The 17,893-nt window shown below is 36.0% G+C and overlaps 1 protein-coding gene across 2 annotated transcripts in view; it reads left to right on the plus strand.

The window, feature by feature from the left end:
* Positions 1 to 4,899, plus strand: part of TAFA2 (TAFA chemokine like family member 2) — a 183,992-nt gene extending 179,093 nt beyond the window's left edge. For both annotated transcript variants that reach the window (XR_008431237.1, XM_053944212.1), the window contains one exon: positions 2,715 to 4,899. Coding sequence is in view for 1 of the 2 variants with exons in the window: in XM_053944212.1 (XP_053800187.1) it covers positions 2,715 to 2,726 (12 nt within the window). In the remaining variant the exon portion in view is untranslated. The remainder of the gene's footprint in view (positions 1 to 2,714) is intronic.
* The last annotated feature ends 12,994 nt before the right edge of the window (positions 4,900 to 17,893 follow it).

Consider the following 17,893-nt stretch of genomic DNA (forward strand, 5'->3'; position numbering starts at 1 on the left):
GAATGAGCAAATTAATTCAAATCAACACCTAGGATGCTAAAGGTTTAATGTACTTTTAAAATTTGTATTGTTAATTTTCCATATATATTAATTATTAACTGAAAAATTGATTTGCATGCTTCAGGGTGTTACTGTTCTCTAAGGATTTTAAAGATCAGACACATGTTGTTATTGGTCCCTCTTGTCCTACGAAGCCTTTGGCACAATACCTTAATATCTTACTTCCCAGACGCTTAAATCAAATAGCATTTACTTTATCCAAAATTAAGCATTTCTGGGATTACCATCACTAGGTATTAGCTAAAATTTCTTTGCTTCTGTATGAAGCTGCCTTTAATAACCAAGAGGTTTATTCACTCCCTGACATGTATGGTATATGGATATATAACTTCCATTAATGTTGATATGCAATCTATGCTTGAAAATAAAAAGTATTAACATCATACACAGAGGCAAATGTGGACCACTATATATATATATATATATATATATATATGTAGGTGAGTGACCTGATAGAGAGCAGAAATCTGAATGGCTATCTGCTCTTTTTTTTTCGTACTTTTATCACCTATCCAATTTATGTGACAGTGTATGTTGCTTTCACCACAGGGTTGTAGCGTTAGGTGGGGGGAGCAGATAGGCCTGCATATTATGATTTTACTGAACTTTCTTGTGACTGAAAATACATTTCCACTTCAAAACAGCCATGTAACTGAGCAGTCATGTATGTGCAAAAATACCATTTTTGTTATCTGAAGTTCATCGCTTTAGCCCACGCGTAGAGCTGGGTGTAATAGAAATATTACATCACAGGATAGTTGAGATTGGAAGGCAACTCTGGAAGGGCCACCCCCTGGCTTAAGCAGACATATCTAAAGCCAGTTAGGACAAGACAGTTTTTGAATATCTTCAAGAATGGAGCCCACGATGTCCCTGGGCAATATGTGCTAGTGTTCAGTCACCCTCACAGTAAAAAACTTTTTCCTGAGAGGGAACTGCCTGTGTTTGCTTGTTCTCAGTTTCTTGTCCTGGTGCTGGGCACCACTTGAAATGTGTCTGCCTCCATTTTCTTGCCACCCTTTCTTCACATATTTGTACACATTGATGTCTTTCGCCCTGAGCCTTCTCTTTTTCAGGTTGAACAGTTCCAGTGCTCTCAGCCTTTCCTCATATGAGATGCTCCCATGTCGTATTTGCCTTAGTGGCTCTTTACTGGATAGACAGCTAGGTAGACATAGATATAGACATAGAGACATGTATCACAAATGAAGCCAATAAAATTCCACCTGCGGATAGTATCAGAAGATGTGTATTTTGCATTGTGTAGCTCAGTGGTACCTGGTTCCATGAGTAAAATTTCAGCTTGCTACAATAAAGCAAAAAAATAAATAAAAATAAGATGGTGCATCAGCCTTTTGAGCTTTGGTGCAGGGCACAGAAATATGTTGCCTGACTGTTAAATTAATTCTTTATTATTTTTTCAGGCAATCTTCCACTTTAGAAGGGACCACATGAGGCTGTTTCCAACAGCAAGACCAAAGCAAAATAAAAGCAGTGTAATAAATAAGGCCATGTATCATAAAAATCATGAAGCACAATTTTATTATTGCCTCAAGTGCAGTTCCTAGAAACAACTCTGTGGAGAAGGCAGACCGAAGTAATGAACTCCTTGAACAGTCTATTTAATATTCTGTTTGTTCTACGTTTATGCTCTGCAGAGCTGACAAGAGCTGTATGCAAACAGTTTTGCTGAGGGCAAAAGGATATTTCATCATTAAGGAGCATGACCCTTGTCTCTGTGATCAAAATGAAAAGCATATGCCCCTTGATGTCATAGTGTTGTGACCATTCCAATGAGTTGTTCCTCAAGCCTTGGGACATTCCCCCTGACACAGTTTGATATTAAAAGACTATGTGATGATTAATTGTATCCACTGACACAGCAGAAATATTCCTCAAAATTATGTTTCTTTGATATAACAAATTTTTTTCTTTTAAAGTTTAAAATCCAAATCAGTTTGAGGGATTATTGTGAAACTGTGAAATGCTTTGTCCCCCACTCTTTCTCTGAGGTCCTTCTGTTTCCCTCTTGTTTCATGTTAGGCTGGGTGAAACCGCTCTATATTAAATCCTTGGTAATTTTTCACTTTGTGAATAACAGGATCTCTATCTCTTGTTAACTTGTGCATGAGTTTTGTCCTATTTCTCCACTAAGTGATTATTGCTTGATAAGATACATTAAGCCTTTAAAAGGACATTGCCTTTTCCAACCTAAATGATTCTATGATGTTATGATTGTTTTGTAAAGATGCATGCAAAGGATGGAAGAATACAGCTCCAGTATCAGTCACGGTATACCCAATAGCTAACATTTAAAAAGCATAGTTGTTACCATACAGAATTTTTAACAACAACCGAAAAAGAATAACAGAAAACAGAAATTTGTGGATTGGTAATTCATGATTTTATTATATTTTAAAGCATGGTCACATTTCAATTTCTCCCTGTCAAATCCTATTCTCACAAAGCACTTAAGACACAATTTAAGTTGAGGAGCAATTCCATCTAATACCATTGGGGTTTATTCCCTTATTTAAAAACAATCAAAAGAAGTTTGCTGGACAGAGATCTTACACTTCAGTCTGTTTCCAGTACTTCAGAAGCAGATTCACTATGTTCAATTTTTGATTTTCTCATTTTCTTTTTCTTTACAGGTAACCCGATAGCTAAAGACAAATCAAGCCAATCTCAAGGCTGATAACATTAAATACAACACATAGGAATTTCATTCCTCCAGGCAATCCTTGAAGTGAAATTTTATACTGCTGGGGTGTATCCTTCAGAATCAATTGTTTCAATGAGAACCTGGCTTGCAATCAGCAACAGCCTTGAGATCAAAACTACTGGAAAGTTATTTTGAACTTCTATGTCACAAATATTTCAACTGATTGAACTGTGTACACTTGTAAAATTGCACTTGCTGAGGAATTTGCAGCTGTAATCATGAGCTAATATTCTAAAGGTGCAGAAAAGCAGCAAACTTTTGGGTTCTCCATTGCAGATCAGTGGCTTTTCATCTTGAAGAAGTCAAACTATGAAATGTATTGGATCCTTCACTCTAAAATGATCCTTGGTCCACTGTTCAGATGGCTGGTGGGACTGCACACTGCTTTAATTAAATTTCTGTTGAAGAAATTGTCCTCAAGCATGGCACAGTTTTAGACATTTTTATTTGTGTTCTAATCTTGCAGCTCTCAAAGGTACATATTTCAACATCTTGAAATTGCTTTGTTATAGGAATGGAATTATATATCCATTGTTAATAATTATTGTTGACAAGTAATAGTTATCTGAATACATCAGTCATATTAGAATGTATAGTCAGGTTGACATGTTTCCCTAAGGCTAACCAACTACTGCAGCTTAACAGTTAAAGAAAGTAGTGGTCAAAATTCAATTACCACTTCCATTATAATGCATTTTATATCTTTAATATATACATTTCCATTTAGTTTGAAGGAAATGGGTGTTCCCAATATGTACTTTACTTTCCTAACCTTTAACTAATTTAAATTGATGGTAAGCAGTCAATTACACCATTTCATCCCTTTTTTACAAAGGTAGGCAGGGATGTAAATGAGTTTTGCAATTATGATATTGGATGGTAATCATTCAGAATTTTTGTCTTTTTATTAAAAAATAAAATCTCTTGCTTGAACCTAAATACTGATGGATGCTTATGTAGATGTCTGCTCAATCTGTTTGCCATAAAGGAAAAAAGTCCTAGTGCTCTCCCAGTTTTACACTTTATGGGTATTTTGCGTGTGTACAGTCATCCAATTCAGATCTGTTTGGTTTTGTTATAAATTCTTGAACTTTGCTATGTGTTGTTACATGAAAAAAATCCTCAATATTTGAAGGCCTTAAGCATCTTTAAGCTTTTTTCTAACTTATTACAGAATGTATAATTTTATACTCCATTTAATGTATATTGTACCATCTGTAATGTTGATACAAAAGAAATTGGGCAATTCCTTTTAGTGACAGTGCATAAACACACTGACTAGAGGGAGTTCTGACTGTATGCTTTGGTGAGTTGAAATGAAAGCCACACGCACTTAATGGTAGTCAAAAATACATAGCAGTAAGCTTAAGTCCTGTGTGGTTAGCAAACACAGCAAAACTCCCTCAAAAATAGAAAAAAAAAAGAAAAAAAAAAAGAAAAAAATGGAATAGAAAGAAATGGTTTAATCATTACAAGCCATTGACATGGCTAGTTTAGTTATATATTAACTTCTGTGATGGATGAACACCCTGGCGAGCTCTGCCTGTCACTGTAGCCCCTGCTGTTCCAAAACCATTTCATTACCTCTGCTGTATTATTGCACAGGAGAGCTTAAGTAAAATAAATTACTGTTGGGAATAAAACTGAGAAGTATATTCTATCATTTTGCTGGGAAATAATAAGAAATATGTTGACAGAAAAAGATCTTATTTTCTGATTAAAATTTAATTAGAATAAACCATTTGTAGCAGAAACAAAGTCTCTTGGTATTTTAGGATGAATTAGTATTATATGGATTTGTGCTGAGGTTCAGGATGGGAGGTAGCATCTTAAAGACGTTGTCTGGGACAGTGCAAACCATAAATGTGCTGTTTTGTAAAATCTAAATATGACCTCTATTTGGTCGAAAATGTACATCATGCTTCTCAATACTTGTTTTCTTTGTTTCCTTGTTCTTAACCAGCGCTGAAAATACTGTATTATATACAAGTGTAACACATGCATACCAATAAATGAAAATAAATGGATTTTCAAATATACTGAATAGATTCTCTGCAGTAGATTAATGTTGTGACTATTCATAGCAAGTGAATAAAATTGTAATATAAAATAGAGTTCCCTGTATGAATGTGTGCATTGGAGATCTGTTTACTCATGGAACAAAATAATTTTTTAACGAATAAGAATCTCAATGGTTTTATTAACTTTATATTTCCTACCACTTTGAAATGTCCTTTTTGAAAGGAACTGATACCTGTGGGAAATTCTGGTGGGTGTACTGTTGTTTTCAGGTCAGATTGATTTTTTTTTTTTCTCTTCACAAAATGTGAATCCTGAAAAATTGTCATTAAGATGTTTTAAATAGCAATAAGACATTTCTGAAAAAGCAATGTTTAGGTTAATTTGCAGAACTGTTTAAAAGAAAAGAAAAAAGAAATCCAGTTACTCAGATCTGCTTGTGCACCTTGAGCAAGCTGGAAATCACCGTTCAGGTATCCGCGGTGCAGGTTTAATGCTCCTTTGAAAATGGAGTACAGGTGACTGGATCAGCTATGTGCATTCATATAAGCATGGGAATTGCTTCTATTAATCATTTATTAATTTATATACTACTTTCTAAATTGTTTTATCTGATTGCAAAAATGATCAGGCATTAGGATCAGAGGGAAATCCATGTTACTCTTTGAATTAAGTAATCATCAAGAACTCTAAACTGCAGAATATGAAGTTCTGCAGTTCCCAGTGGCAGTGCATTGAGAGAGGAAGAAATATCACTGCTTTGTTCATACCTCTCACAGTTAAATGTATTGGATCAGTTCAGCAAAGCACAAAAGGAAGTCCTGACATGAATCTTAATGAAAAAAAATTTCATATCAGATCAAATCTAAAATAAAGCTTAAAAAAACATTCAAGTCTAGATCTTGGTTGCATGTGGTTTATTGGTCATAAAGAATGTTAACCTTTAAAACAGCACTGCTCAGATAACAGTGTTACTACCTATAAATACACCTACTGTGCTCTATGTTCACAATTCTTTATCCTGTATCTTTTTTTAAATCTTTAATAATAATATAATAATTTTTAATACTACTAATAATCTTTAATAATCTTTATTTATCCTGTATCTTTCAAACCTTGACTCCTTCAGCTCTGCCTAAAAATGTTACTGGTGTATCATTTCAGTACTTCACCAAACCAATGCAGCTCTGTTTTGTTAAGAATCTATATGCTTTAGGAGTGCATCAGATGCATTAATTTTGAAAGTAAATAATCTGATATAAAGTATCTTAATTTGTTAGTTTTCATAAAAATATATGCAGGGTTTTTTTTTCTCATAATTGTAGAGCTGGCTTTTATAATTTCTAGGTAATGCATGGAAGTCTGTAACAACAAACCAGAAATATGTGATTGGCATCCTTTTCTGTTGATTTACTGCCTCTTCCTTCATGCCTCAAATTTTACACATCTGTTGTTAACCAATCTATTGGCAAGGAAAAGGAGCACAGTTTTGATTTGCAAGAGAACTGTTGCCCTAATATCTAGTTTCTTTTTGCCAAAAGTTAGATAGCTCTGCATCAAACCTGTCACACCTGAACAATCTGATGCCATTAAATGACTTCTCATGGATTCAGTGGTCTTAAATTGAAAAATAAGAATTTTCTAATCACTTTACAGTTTGTATCCTGAAGAACTTTTCTGTTTATTTTTTCACAGAATGAGTGAATATATCCAGATTACATCTTTGATCTTGTTTCTGTAAGAGCTTATTTAACTTTTGGACACTACTTTACAGTCATTGCAAATATTTTAGCAAAAATATGTCTGGGTTTTCTGTATATTCTGTATTCATCTGTACTACAGAAGAGGTAGTATATGAAAAGGTTGAATTTCCCACAATTTTGTTTTAACAGCTGAGATTACAAGTGTTGCCAACGTCTCTTTATCCAAAACTAATTTAAGACCATCTGGAAGGAGGGCCACTGAAACTCTTGAGTGACAGTTCTTTATCAGACTGCTGTGAATAGGATACCGGGAGAGTCAAACAATTGAAGTATGATTTCGTCGCCATAGGTGTAGGGTCTGGGGAAGTGGATCCAGCATGTGAGCACAGGGGTACCATCAGCATCCTGAACCTGTAGCTGTGGAGGTGACAATAGGACCTTAGACCTGTTCTCTGGGTTGTAGGAAAGGTCTGACTCGTGTCTCTGGGATTTTCTCCAAAGCCAGATGACAGAAATGGCAAGGCACCTGGGTGATTTCAGTGTGGTTTCTAAAAGGCCATCAGATGCAGATGAATGTTTAGCATTTTGTTTAGAAAATTCTGATTGAGTAAATTCATTAAAATTTACATCTCTCTCTCTATTCAGGTTAATGGTTAAAGAAACTACTATCTATTTTCACTCTTTCCTTGCAAGTACACAGGTCAACCTGTGTAGCAATTGGCAGTGAAATCCGATTATTCCTAGATAATAGATTCTCTTGATTAAATGTCCTTAATCACATCAGTATTAGCTGTGATTGGAAGACTTGAAAAATATCTGTCTTTCAATCTGAAAACCAGTTTTTTGCTCAACTAAATTAAATAAATAGTTTATGTAATAGAAATATTATTGCATATATGTAACCCTAACAGTAAAACTTCTATATCAGCTCTTCAAATGATATTTATGTTCATAACTGTGAAATGTGAAATCTGGTTTAGATCCTCTCTAACAGCAGGGACATTCTTTTTTTCTGCTACAACACTGAGGTAACCTAAGGACACTGCAGTTTGGGATTTATGGCTTTCACTGCTTCAATTGCACAGCTGGGAAAACAACATGTAAAAATACTTATGTTACTCACATTGCTGAGACACTTTTCTTGAGTATGAGGAATATGGAGAGTTGCAAGTTTACTCCATATAAGCAAAGTGGTTGAATCTCTTGAACACTTTTCTTCTTACTGTCATAACAAACATGACAGAAACTGTACTTGAAAACTGTACTCCAGCCTTATGTCTTAGTATTTAAATCAGAACTTACAAAATGCTACTTTAGTCACTATGTCTCCACATAAAGTAGGTTTTTTTAGTCTGTTTCCTCCTTATGATTAATTACTGATGCCTTGTCATATTTGGGCACAGAGAATATAATCCCTAATATTACTGATTTAGAGTTTGTGCATATTTTTGTTATTTTTATTTTTCTTTGGTCATTTTCTCATGTCCTGCAATCCAGTCAGTCCTTTCAAAACTCCAGTAATGATGAGAATTTTTTTTTTAATATATAGTGGCCTGGAACTGAACACAGGAGAGAAGAGAGAGAGAGAGAGAGACGGTGTGTTTCTATAATTTTATCTTATCTTCCAGTTTGAACTATTCTTTCTAAAGAGAAGCATTTTTTTCTAGCTATAAATGGACTGTGTTTCAATATGCTCCCTGATCATAAAGCTGATGAAATGGTCCTCTCTGTATGTCAGATTATCTCAGCAGACTTTACAAATGGAAGATGATGATTTTGCTAATGTCCATGGGCAGGTAGACATAATTTGGTCCCAGATGCTCTGCCTAATGTTCATGGCAAAAGTGACTCAAAAACAATGCCTCCATATGCCATAATTGCTGGAATTATTTCTCAGGCATATTCCCTTGTCATCCCTCATATGTAGAACTCATTAGATTCCTAGTGGGAGAACATATGGAGAAGAGAGTTGATGGAAAACATTATAAAACAGATTGTGTATTTAAATTTATATTATAAAAGACCTCTGTACACAGGCAAACTTAGCAGAAAAAGTTCAAACTCTTTCTTTCCACTTCATAAGAAAATTGACATTTATGGAGCTGTTATCTCAGTGCATTCAAATCCACTTCTAGACGGTGGGTTAAAACCTGGCTTTAGGGGTAATAGTGGTAATTTTGCTGCTAATTTGAGGTCAATTCAGTATTTCCTACATTTTTCCAAATATTTACTTAAACTACAATTAAGATCTTTTCACTAATAGGAATGACCAGAAATTCCACCCATACAAATCTGTCGGCAGCATCAGGCCTTAGGCTATGAGTTTGTGATTTCAGTGTCAACATAATGTCTTTGATAAATACCATGTTTCTGTTTCACAAGAAAATTGTTAATATTTCTTTCATCCAGCTCAGCTGACTAATGGATGGGGATTGTATCCAGTGCAGAGATGTTTTAATGACTACTGACTACTATTAAATAATTATCTTCTATGTCAGTTAAATACAGCTAAAAATAAGCTAATCATACATTAATTCAAAGTATTATACATAGATGTTTGTGATGCTTTTTTTTTTTTTTGTTACACTTAGGACCCTTTCCTGTTCTAAGGTAATTTATTTTCTGGGTTTTTTTTACTCAAGACTGACCATGAAACTGGTTTCAATAGGGAGCATTTGGGTTACTATAAGGTGTCCCTGTAGTAGAGGTGGGTACTAGCAGGAGCTACCCATTAGACAGGTGGGAGGTGGGCAGACTGATGTCTATGACCTTGCTGCAGTGGCTGGTAAAATTTGGCCTATCACCAAGAGAAAGCGTAGAAAGTGTTTCTAGAGAAACAAATCTGCCCAGCTCCTAAAGGAACAATTCTGACAGGGTGTCTGTTATTACATGGAGCCAAATCAAATGTTATATCTAAATCATTAGAGAAGGACATCAGGAAACTGTAGGGCATCTGTTGCAGTGTGGCTCTATAGGCCTTAAAAATGTCTGATATGTCCACAGGATGTCCATTTAGGCCACTGCCTCTAAAAGAAGACAGAACATAGCTGTTTAAATAGTATCTGCAGTAAAGTTGTGTATGTATTTGCTGGCCAATATGCCTTCCTAAAGCCAAGATTGGGTGACATGTTATGAGAGACAAAAGTTCAGATCCACACCCCCTTCTTTGCTGCTGGAAATGGACTGTGTTATTATACTGTTCTTCTAAACCAGAGTCACACAGTACACTGCTGGCAAGTGCCCTGAACCTTTCAGAGAAGAATAGTTACTCTGACAAGCCTCAGCAGGAAGCAAAATGTGCATTACCACAAATGCTTTGTCTTATGCTGACAACCTTGATTGTTCTTTATGTTTGGATTTATTTTCCCGACAGCTACATGGAAAATGTTTATTATTAGGTGAAAAAGTTTTTTTTTTTTTTATTTTGCACCAGTCTGAACATCACACTTAAAAGACATATTTTACAGTTTCTTATACGTTTATCCTATTATGATTTATTCATTTGTGCTATATATATATATTAGTCTCTCAGTCAGCTGCTGGTGGCACCTTTTAAAATAGTGTCATTCATTACTGATTTTTTTAATCACTGCAGGAAAATGGTCATTGGGTGGTAAGTCTTTCATCAGCATTTTGTGGTTTTTCCATTCTCTCAGTATGTGCATGAGAAACTAGATGATGAAGTAGTGAAAGAGCCTTGAAGACATACTGATTTAATTAATTTCAGGCAAATAGACCTTGATTAGTGAAGAAAGTTATGGCTCCTCTGTGTTCCACATTGTGAATGATTGTGTTCCATCATTCAGAATATCCAGCCCTCTGCTTTGATTCAAATTTGATGATAAGAAATTTGGGCAGTAGTAATATCGATATAAAAGATTAATAGCAACTTGAAAGATGGATCCTTAAGTATTGATGTATGCGATCAAGTATCCAGCACATTTTAAATCCTGGGTTTTACCTAATGCTCCTAATGGATAAGAAAAGTAGCAAGTATTTTCCACATTTTATGTCCTTGGAAGGAAATCCAGACATACCAGAAGACTGGCAGCTGAAGTGCTCACTGTACTTAGTTAATGATGTGTTTATTGCTCAAGTCCATGTAGCTTGGATCTTACCTCACCTTCTGTTAAAGCATGTAAAATAAGGACCTGAAACTGATATATGCTTGGGTTAACTCTACTGTCTTCAGTGAAGTTATTCTCCAGTTAATCTAATCTTAACTTTCTAGATAAATAATTCAGAAAATTAAGCTGCAGTTAATTTGAAGACCTACATTAATGGGCACATGAAACTTCAAGGGCTTGGGTAAGAATAAGATAAAGATGACGGAAAATTTAGGTTTCTTTTACTGCTTCACCAGATATCATGTTGTTATATAATTGTGGAACTTATGGTTCTGGTCCCATCTCCAACAGAGAAAGATGTGAAATTCAGTGCTGGTCTTATTCCTACCATAAAACACATACCAAAGGCAGTTTATGAATATCATTTGGCACAAAACTTTTTTTCTCAAAACCCCAGTGTGAGGTCTCTGTTTCATGCCTGTGCACCTTACATCCTGAAAATAGAGCTTTCTGGGAACTTTGCTGATGACTAAATCTTCTGATGGACTTCTGCTGAGGTTTATGTTTCATAGTGACTACCTGTGCGAGCTGTTCCAAAATCTGTGTCATTGGTTCATACTCCTGCATCTTCTTACTTTTTTGTTGATCAATATAGTAAAAAATATGCTTTATAAATAGTCTTTGAATTTGATGCATCTGATAATTTGCAGCAATTCCAAAATGGCTTTTCTTTATTTCAAACTTGTAAATGACTCAAATATCACGAACAGTAATAAACTCAGTCAACTCATTCACAATAAAGAAATGTGATGCCTTAAGCTACTTTTAACCAGTCAGAATATTGTCAAGGTGACCTTTCATGCTGTTTCAATTGCATAGCCTTGCCATTATTTAACTATTAGAATGATGTAAAGCTTGCACTTTGCTATTTGAGTGGCAACATTTCTAGACATGAGGACCTGAAGGAATGGAACCATTGAGAGGCTGTAATTAATGTGCCACATTAAGGAGTTAAGGATAAGCAGCTAAAGAAAGACTAAACCTGGTGGAGCAAAGCAGCTGCAGACTAGTCTTGAAAACTAAAAATTCATTTGCAATGCTTTCTAGAATCCTAATATCTGATGCTGGTATCTCAACCTTCATGTACATGAAAAATGCAGCTTCTGGTTTGCTATTAAAACTCCTCTCAAATTTAAATATTAATGAGATAAATGACATTTCATATTATTATTACCTTCTATTTTAAAAGGACAAAATTAATTTTTGTTTGTTTTAAAACTTTTACATCCATATTTATATAAATAGAAGTAACTAGAAAAAATAGTAATAATAGTAAAAATCTGTCCATTACAATGTTAAAATGTAATTGTTTCATAACTTTATGAAGTTTATTAGATGTATTCTGTCTACATGAAGCTTGACTCGTGTTGACAGAAAGCAAAATCATCAGAAAGATGTGGCTGTTGAAAAAGCTTTTGTGTTCACAATGCTAATGGAGGAGGATGAGCATCACAGACTGTGGGAGCTGTGTAAAAAGCAGAACAGAAGAAGGTTTCTTTTTCCGTCAGTGGTTAGGTGATTTATATACATGACTCTCATTAACATTAATGGAAGTTATCTGCCTCATTTTTTTACGAGCCTGATGTGAAGTTAATGGCAGTCATCCCATTGTCTCTAGTGGGCTGTGGATCAACCAATAAGTGCACAAATGGGTTTGGTTGAAATATTGGTGCTTGTAGAATGGTGCTTGCTTAGAATTTCAACATGCTTCATTCACAGTTAAAACAAAAAATGCTGTGTGAATGCCTAAGTGTCTGATCTGAGGAGTGTAATGGTGCAGAGCATGCTGATCTGTGGCACTGTGGGCATCCACGTGGCAGACTGAAGAGATGCCTGAGCCAGCTTGCAATGAGCTGGTGTGAGCAGGAGCAATAATCTGCCCAGCAGCATGAGCTGACTCACTTTTCACAGTTTTGAACTGGAGTAGGTGTAATGGGGTTTGTGGTCCAGACTACAGGATGGGGAAGTTGCAGCGCCATGTGATGCTGTACTTCTATCAACAATACAGTAATGTGCAAGCCCACTTTTTTTGAAATCCAGCCTGAAATCTGCCTCTGTGCTGCTTCTGTGCTCTGCTTTTGATTATTTTTGTTGTGTTTTGTTTTGGGTTTTATTTTATTTTTTTTAACATAGGAATCATATTTTCATTTCAGTAAACCTTTCACTGACTTATGAATGCTTTGCAGTTTTAGCAGCTCTGGACTCTGCTGCTTCTTCTGTGAGGAAGGGAAGGAGACCTGATGTTACCAGCAGAATTTGAATGTTCACATCTGTCCTGGGATAGAGTTCATTTTCTTCTTAGTAGCCGGTACAGTGCTGTGTTTTGTATTTAGTATGAGAATAATGTGGAAAACGCACTGGCATTTTGCTTGTGTATAAGTGGTTTGTAAGTCAAGGGCTTTTCAGTGTCCTATACTCTGCCAGTGCAGAGCTGGAAGGGAGTGTGGCCAGGACAGCTGACCCTAAGTGCCCAAAGGGTTTATTCCATACCACAGAACATCAAGCCCCATATCAACTGGGGGGAGCTGGTTGAGCAGGGTGATCACCAGGATGAGCATTGGGTGGTAAGCAATTGTATTTTGGGCCACTGATTTCTCTTGGGTTTTATTTTCCTCTCTCTCTCTCTTTTTTTTTTTTTTATAATTTTTTTAAAATTTTATTACTATTATTGTAATTATTATCATTGTCATCATTACCATCATATAAATTTGTTTCAACTATTAAACTGTTCTTATCTTAACCCACCTTTTTGGCTCCCATCCCAATTCACTGGAGAGGTAAGTGAGCAGCTGCATGGTGCTTAGCTGCTGGCTGGGGTTGAATTGCAGCAGCATGCATGTTCCTTCTTATGAGCCAATCACTACAGGGACAGGTGACCAGCCTTGCTGTCAGTGAAGAACATTTCTCACCACACACAGACAAGCCAGTATATAATAGCTTTCCCATGGATTGAGAACTTCTCTTATAGTTAATAAAGTTCATGCTAAAGTATTCCCAGCTGTACGAGGTTTGTCCTTACCACAGTGTCACATTGGTGTATACATAAAAAACTGGCCTCTGGAAGAACTTGTATGTCGAAGCTGAGCCTCAGGGAAACTGGATCCTGAGGGCTTTAACACACAAAAGGTTTCTGCTCCTACTCTGCCAGATATGGCCACTGATGGTTTCAATCTTAGGTCCAGGCTGTAGCAGGCTGGGTATGTACTTTGAAGATACAGATGTACACAAAATGTAAACCAGATCAACACAGGTGAAAGACTGGCACTGTTATCTGAACCCACTCAAGCACACACAGCTTGCATGGGGTCACGAGCAGCACGGACCAAACACCCACCTCCTTTCCTCCGGCTGCTCAGGATTAAAACCTGTGCACCAACACCGTTTGCTGCAGCTGAAATGTGCAACAAAATGCAGTTAATTTCTGCTTCACACTGAGATTCTGCTATGGTCTTTTTCTCTGCATGACATCATGAAATGCAGATGTATTGGATTTTCGGCAGCTCTGGGCTCCTCACAGTTTCAAAATAAGAGCTGAGAGAAGCAGGGAACATGATATTGGCAATCCATCAGGTAGGGAACAAGCAAGTACCCAAATGTGGGATTTACTAGCTACATTCACAGATTTTAGGGGATGCTCAGCTGGAGTAATTGTGGGAGGAACAGAACAAATACTCCCTACTTGTTCAGCTGTGCTGCAGCTCTACCATGCATAACAGAAAAGGTAGGTGTAGGGAAGAAAATAGAGATTAGTGCCATTCAATTTGCCTGTAGAATGTTTTACAATGTATTTAAAAGCTGTGGTTTGGTGCTTTAGTTTTAATTAACTTTTTCTTTTCTTTTCTTTTCTTTTCTTTTCTTTTCTTTTCTTTTCTTTCTTTCTTTTCTTTTCTTTTCTTTTCTTTTCTTTTCTTTTCTTTTCTTCTTTCTTTTTTTCTTATTTATTTTTGGATTAAGAATTGTTTGATAATTAAAAAAAAAGGACTTTCATACCTTGTTAGCAATCACAAGTTGGACTGTACTGCTCTGGAATTTTTTTATTGTATATAAATCTAAGTCTAATACAGTTCTGCATTTTTATTAAGGACTTGTTTTCTGCTTAATTGTAAGGAAATGAGAAACCACAGCAATGCCAAAGGGTTTTATTAAACTATCAAAAATCAGCAAGCAATATACACAAGCCAATTAAATAGCACTCTATCACTAAAGTAGAAGGCATAGAGGCTTGCACTTAAATTGACACTTTCTTTGACAAAGAAATCAACCCTTATAGAGTCAAACCCATAAAATTTATCCAATGCAATATACTAAGTGCAGTTCTTTTACCACAGCAATAAAAAAAATTAAACCCACAATTCTTTAAAAATCTGATATCAAAACTACAGGTTTTAAGTTATTTCCATTAAAATATATGCATTTGCAATCAATGATTGCACCATATGTGCCACAGATATCAGTGTTTGGAGAAGTGCCAAAGTTTTCTTTCCTGCATTCATGCTGGGACTGTCCTGTTTCTAGGATTCATTGTAGGGGCTGTGAATGTGCTGTGGAGTACACTGAATTACGTGAAGCCCCCTCCACAAGAAAAATTGCTATCCTTGGTGATGCAGGTGCTTCTTTGGTGCCTAAGAGCAGGTGCAGATGCTCTGAAAGGTGTTTGGATATGATTAACACTGGAGCTTACAGAAAGCTCTTCCTGCTTTGGATCCTGCTTTTGACAGCAGAGACACAGAACTGGTGGGTGTGGTTACCCAACACAAAATCCCTATCACACTAACAGGAGTCCTTCCCCACTGTGTGTCATGTAACTATTCTTCGTACAGTTCCATAAATTGTTGGCAAATCTGAGATGGTTCTGAAGGCACAAGACCCTTGTGAGAATCAGGAGGGATATTTGGATGCAGGTACTCAGCGCTATGGTTTTTAGACAAATTTATGAGGAGGTGATAGAAGTATTTTGCTCACTGTCTGTGTGCTGGATGTAGTTCCAGTAAGCCTTTCCTGGGCCAGAGAAAATCCTACCACAGAGCTAGTAGCCAATACAAATTTGACTAATTCCGTTTAGTTTGGCGCTGAATCAGGAAGTGGTTTCCATTTCATGGGGATTTTTTACCCCAGTGGATCTTACAAATCTGTTCAGTCTTTCACTCATTTCTATTGGATGAATGTTTGTATTTCAAAGTCATCATCATTAAACCTGTTGTGTAGGCAGCTTTATCAAAAAGGATAAGGGTAGAATGATCACAAGGTATTTGACCCTACTTTCAAGATGACCCTTTACTGTAGGATAGGAGTATGCAGCATAATCTGTGGATATATTTTTCAAGCACTAAATTTCACTTAGCTCCTTAGTGAATTGGGAGACCTTTTTAGATTCCAGAACTGTTAAAAATCAGCTGTATAAATAAAAGCATAAGGGCAAAATTGCTTAAAATGTTCAGTAAAAAAATGGGCATTTTTTATGGTTACATCACCAGATGGTGATGGTTAATCTATCCTTCATGGAACCACAAGAAATGAGGCTCAAAGTGGGGTCATTTGCCCCTGCAATGTTTAATCTCCTCAGTCGACAAGAAGGAATTAACCAATGTAATCTAATATATGTTAGAAATGGAAAATACTAGTGAAAGGTATTAACAATTAGCACATCTGAGCAAAAACAAAATATGTGCCATTATTTGATCCACTTTTATTAAATACAAATTTTACATTAGCTGAAGATTAGCTTCCAGAAGGGTGACAAGTTTTTTTAATTTCACAGTATTTGAGACATATGCAGCAGATTGTGATTGGACATTAGCATACAAAGTCCAGAAAACAGTGCAGAAAATAGACTCATGATCAACATCCACCTATATTTAGTGTTCAGTGTGGGTGTTCTAATATTTTTAGGTCTCTATTCTGTATTTGTTTTTGAAAACCAAACTGTAGTAATATATGATGTGTATAAATATATAATATGCTCAGAGGAAGAGAAATAAGAATCATTGATATAAAAACATGAGTGTTTATACCATAATAACATTCTATACCATAATGATAAAATTCTTTACCACTATAACCACCTTGCTGAGATGGCAACTAAGATTACACAGAAGAGTTTATACAAATTTTCATATGACTTTTCAAGTAAGGTAGTATTTTTAGCTTTTCTTGGTTCATGCATGTCTGCCATACAGTATAAAATGTTTCATAGTTCTTAATTGCCATGGTAATATATTAAATGGAAAGAACAACCTTGTTCACAGGACAAATCTCCCACACCCATAAAACCCTGCTTAACACTATTTCACTTTGAACATGTTTACTCTCCAATAGTTTCCTGCCCTCACAGAGCAAGCATGACATTTGAGCATCCCACCAGTTGCTGCATGCTCAGCATAGTGAGAATTTCCCCCAGTGTTATGAATGACCGCTTCTAAAGGGCACCAGTTACTCGCCTGAATGGAAATCAAAATGTTGTTCATGCTTAAGCTTTCTTGTTGCTCATGTCAACACCTTTAACACTCAGTTTGTGAAAGAGACTTTTTTCAGTAATTGTTCTATTTTCTCCCAATTCTTGCATTATTTTGTATCTTTTGCATTCTCTTCCGTATTTACAGAAAATTTTAAGGTAGGGGTGAGGGAATTTGGAACCCCACACAGGCAGTTAACCAAATTAAACAGGGACAGCAGGGAGAGAGTTGAAACTACATTTGAGCTTTATTCTGGTGAAATGAGATGTTTACAACTTTTAATTTTTGTGTTTTATTGCTGGGTTGGTTCTGTGCTTCCAAGCATGTCTCCAGTTGGTATTTATCAGCTGACTTTATGCACTGTTTCAGAACCATTATTGTGAACTTTCCTTTCTATCCATTAAACGAAACAGGGCACCATGAGGGGTGACAGTTCCACCTTCACATATTTCTGCCAATGTAAAGTTCCTTGGCAGAGGCCTAATTCTCATGAGTTATCAATTATACCCTTCATGCAGCTAGGAAAAGGGAAAGTGGGTTTTGCTGAGAGAAAAATCCATCTCAGAAAGTCACAATGAATTAAAAAAAAATAATGCAAGCATCATCTTGTAGCAACTCTGTTATGGCAACCTATAAAAACCAAGCACATCAAGAGTCTGCTTAGAGACAATTTTCAAGAAAGGTGCTACTGGTACAATTCCAAGATTTGTTGTCTTGTCCCTGCAGGCTAAAGAGGCTGACAGCTCCTCTGAGAGGATGACTCCTCCCTGAAACTCACCCTCTTTTGTCATAGTTTGATGCTATTTA

The sequence above is a fragment of the Vidua chalybeata genome, chromosome 5 (genome assembly GCF_026979565.1).
Source record: "Vidua chalybeata isolate OUT-0048 chromosome 5, bVidCha1 merged haplotype, whole genome shotgun sequence".
Lineage (NCBI taxonomy): Eukaryota > Metazoa > Chordata > Aves > Passeriformes > Viduidae > Vidua > Vidua chalybeata.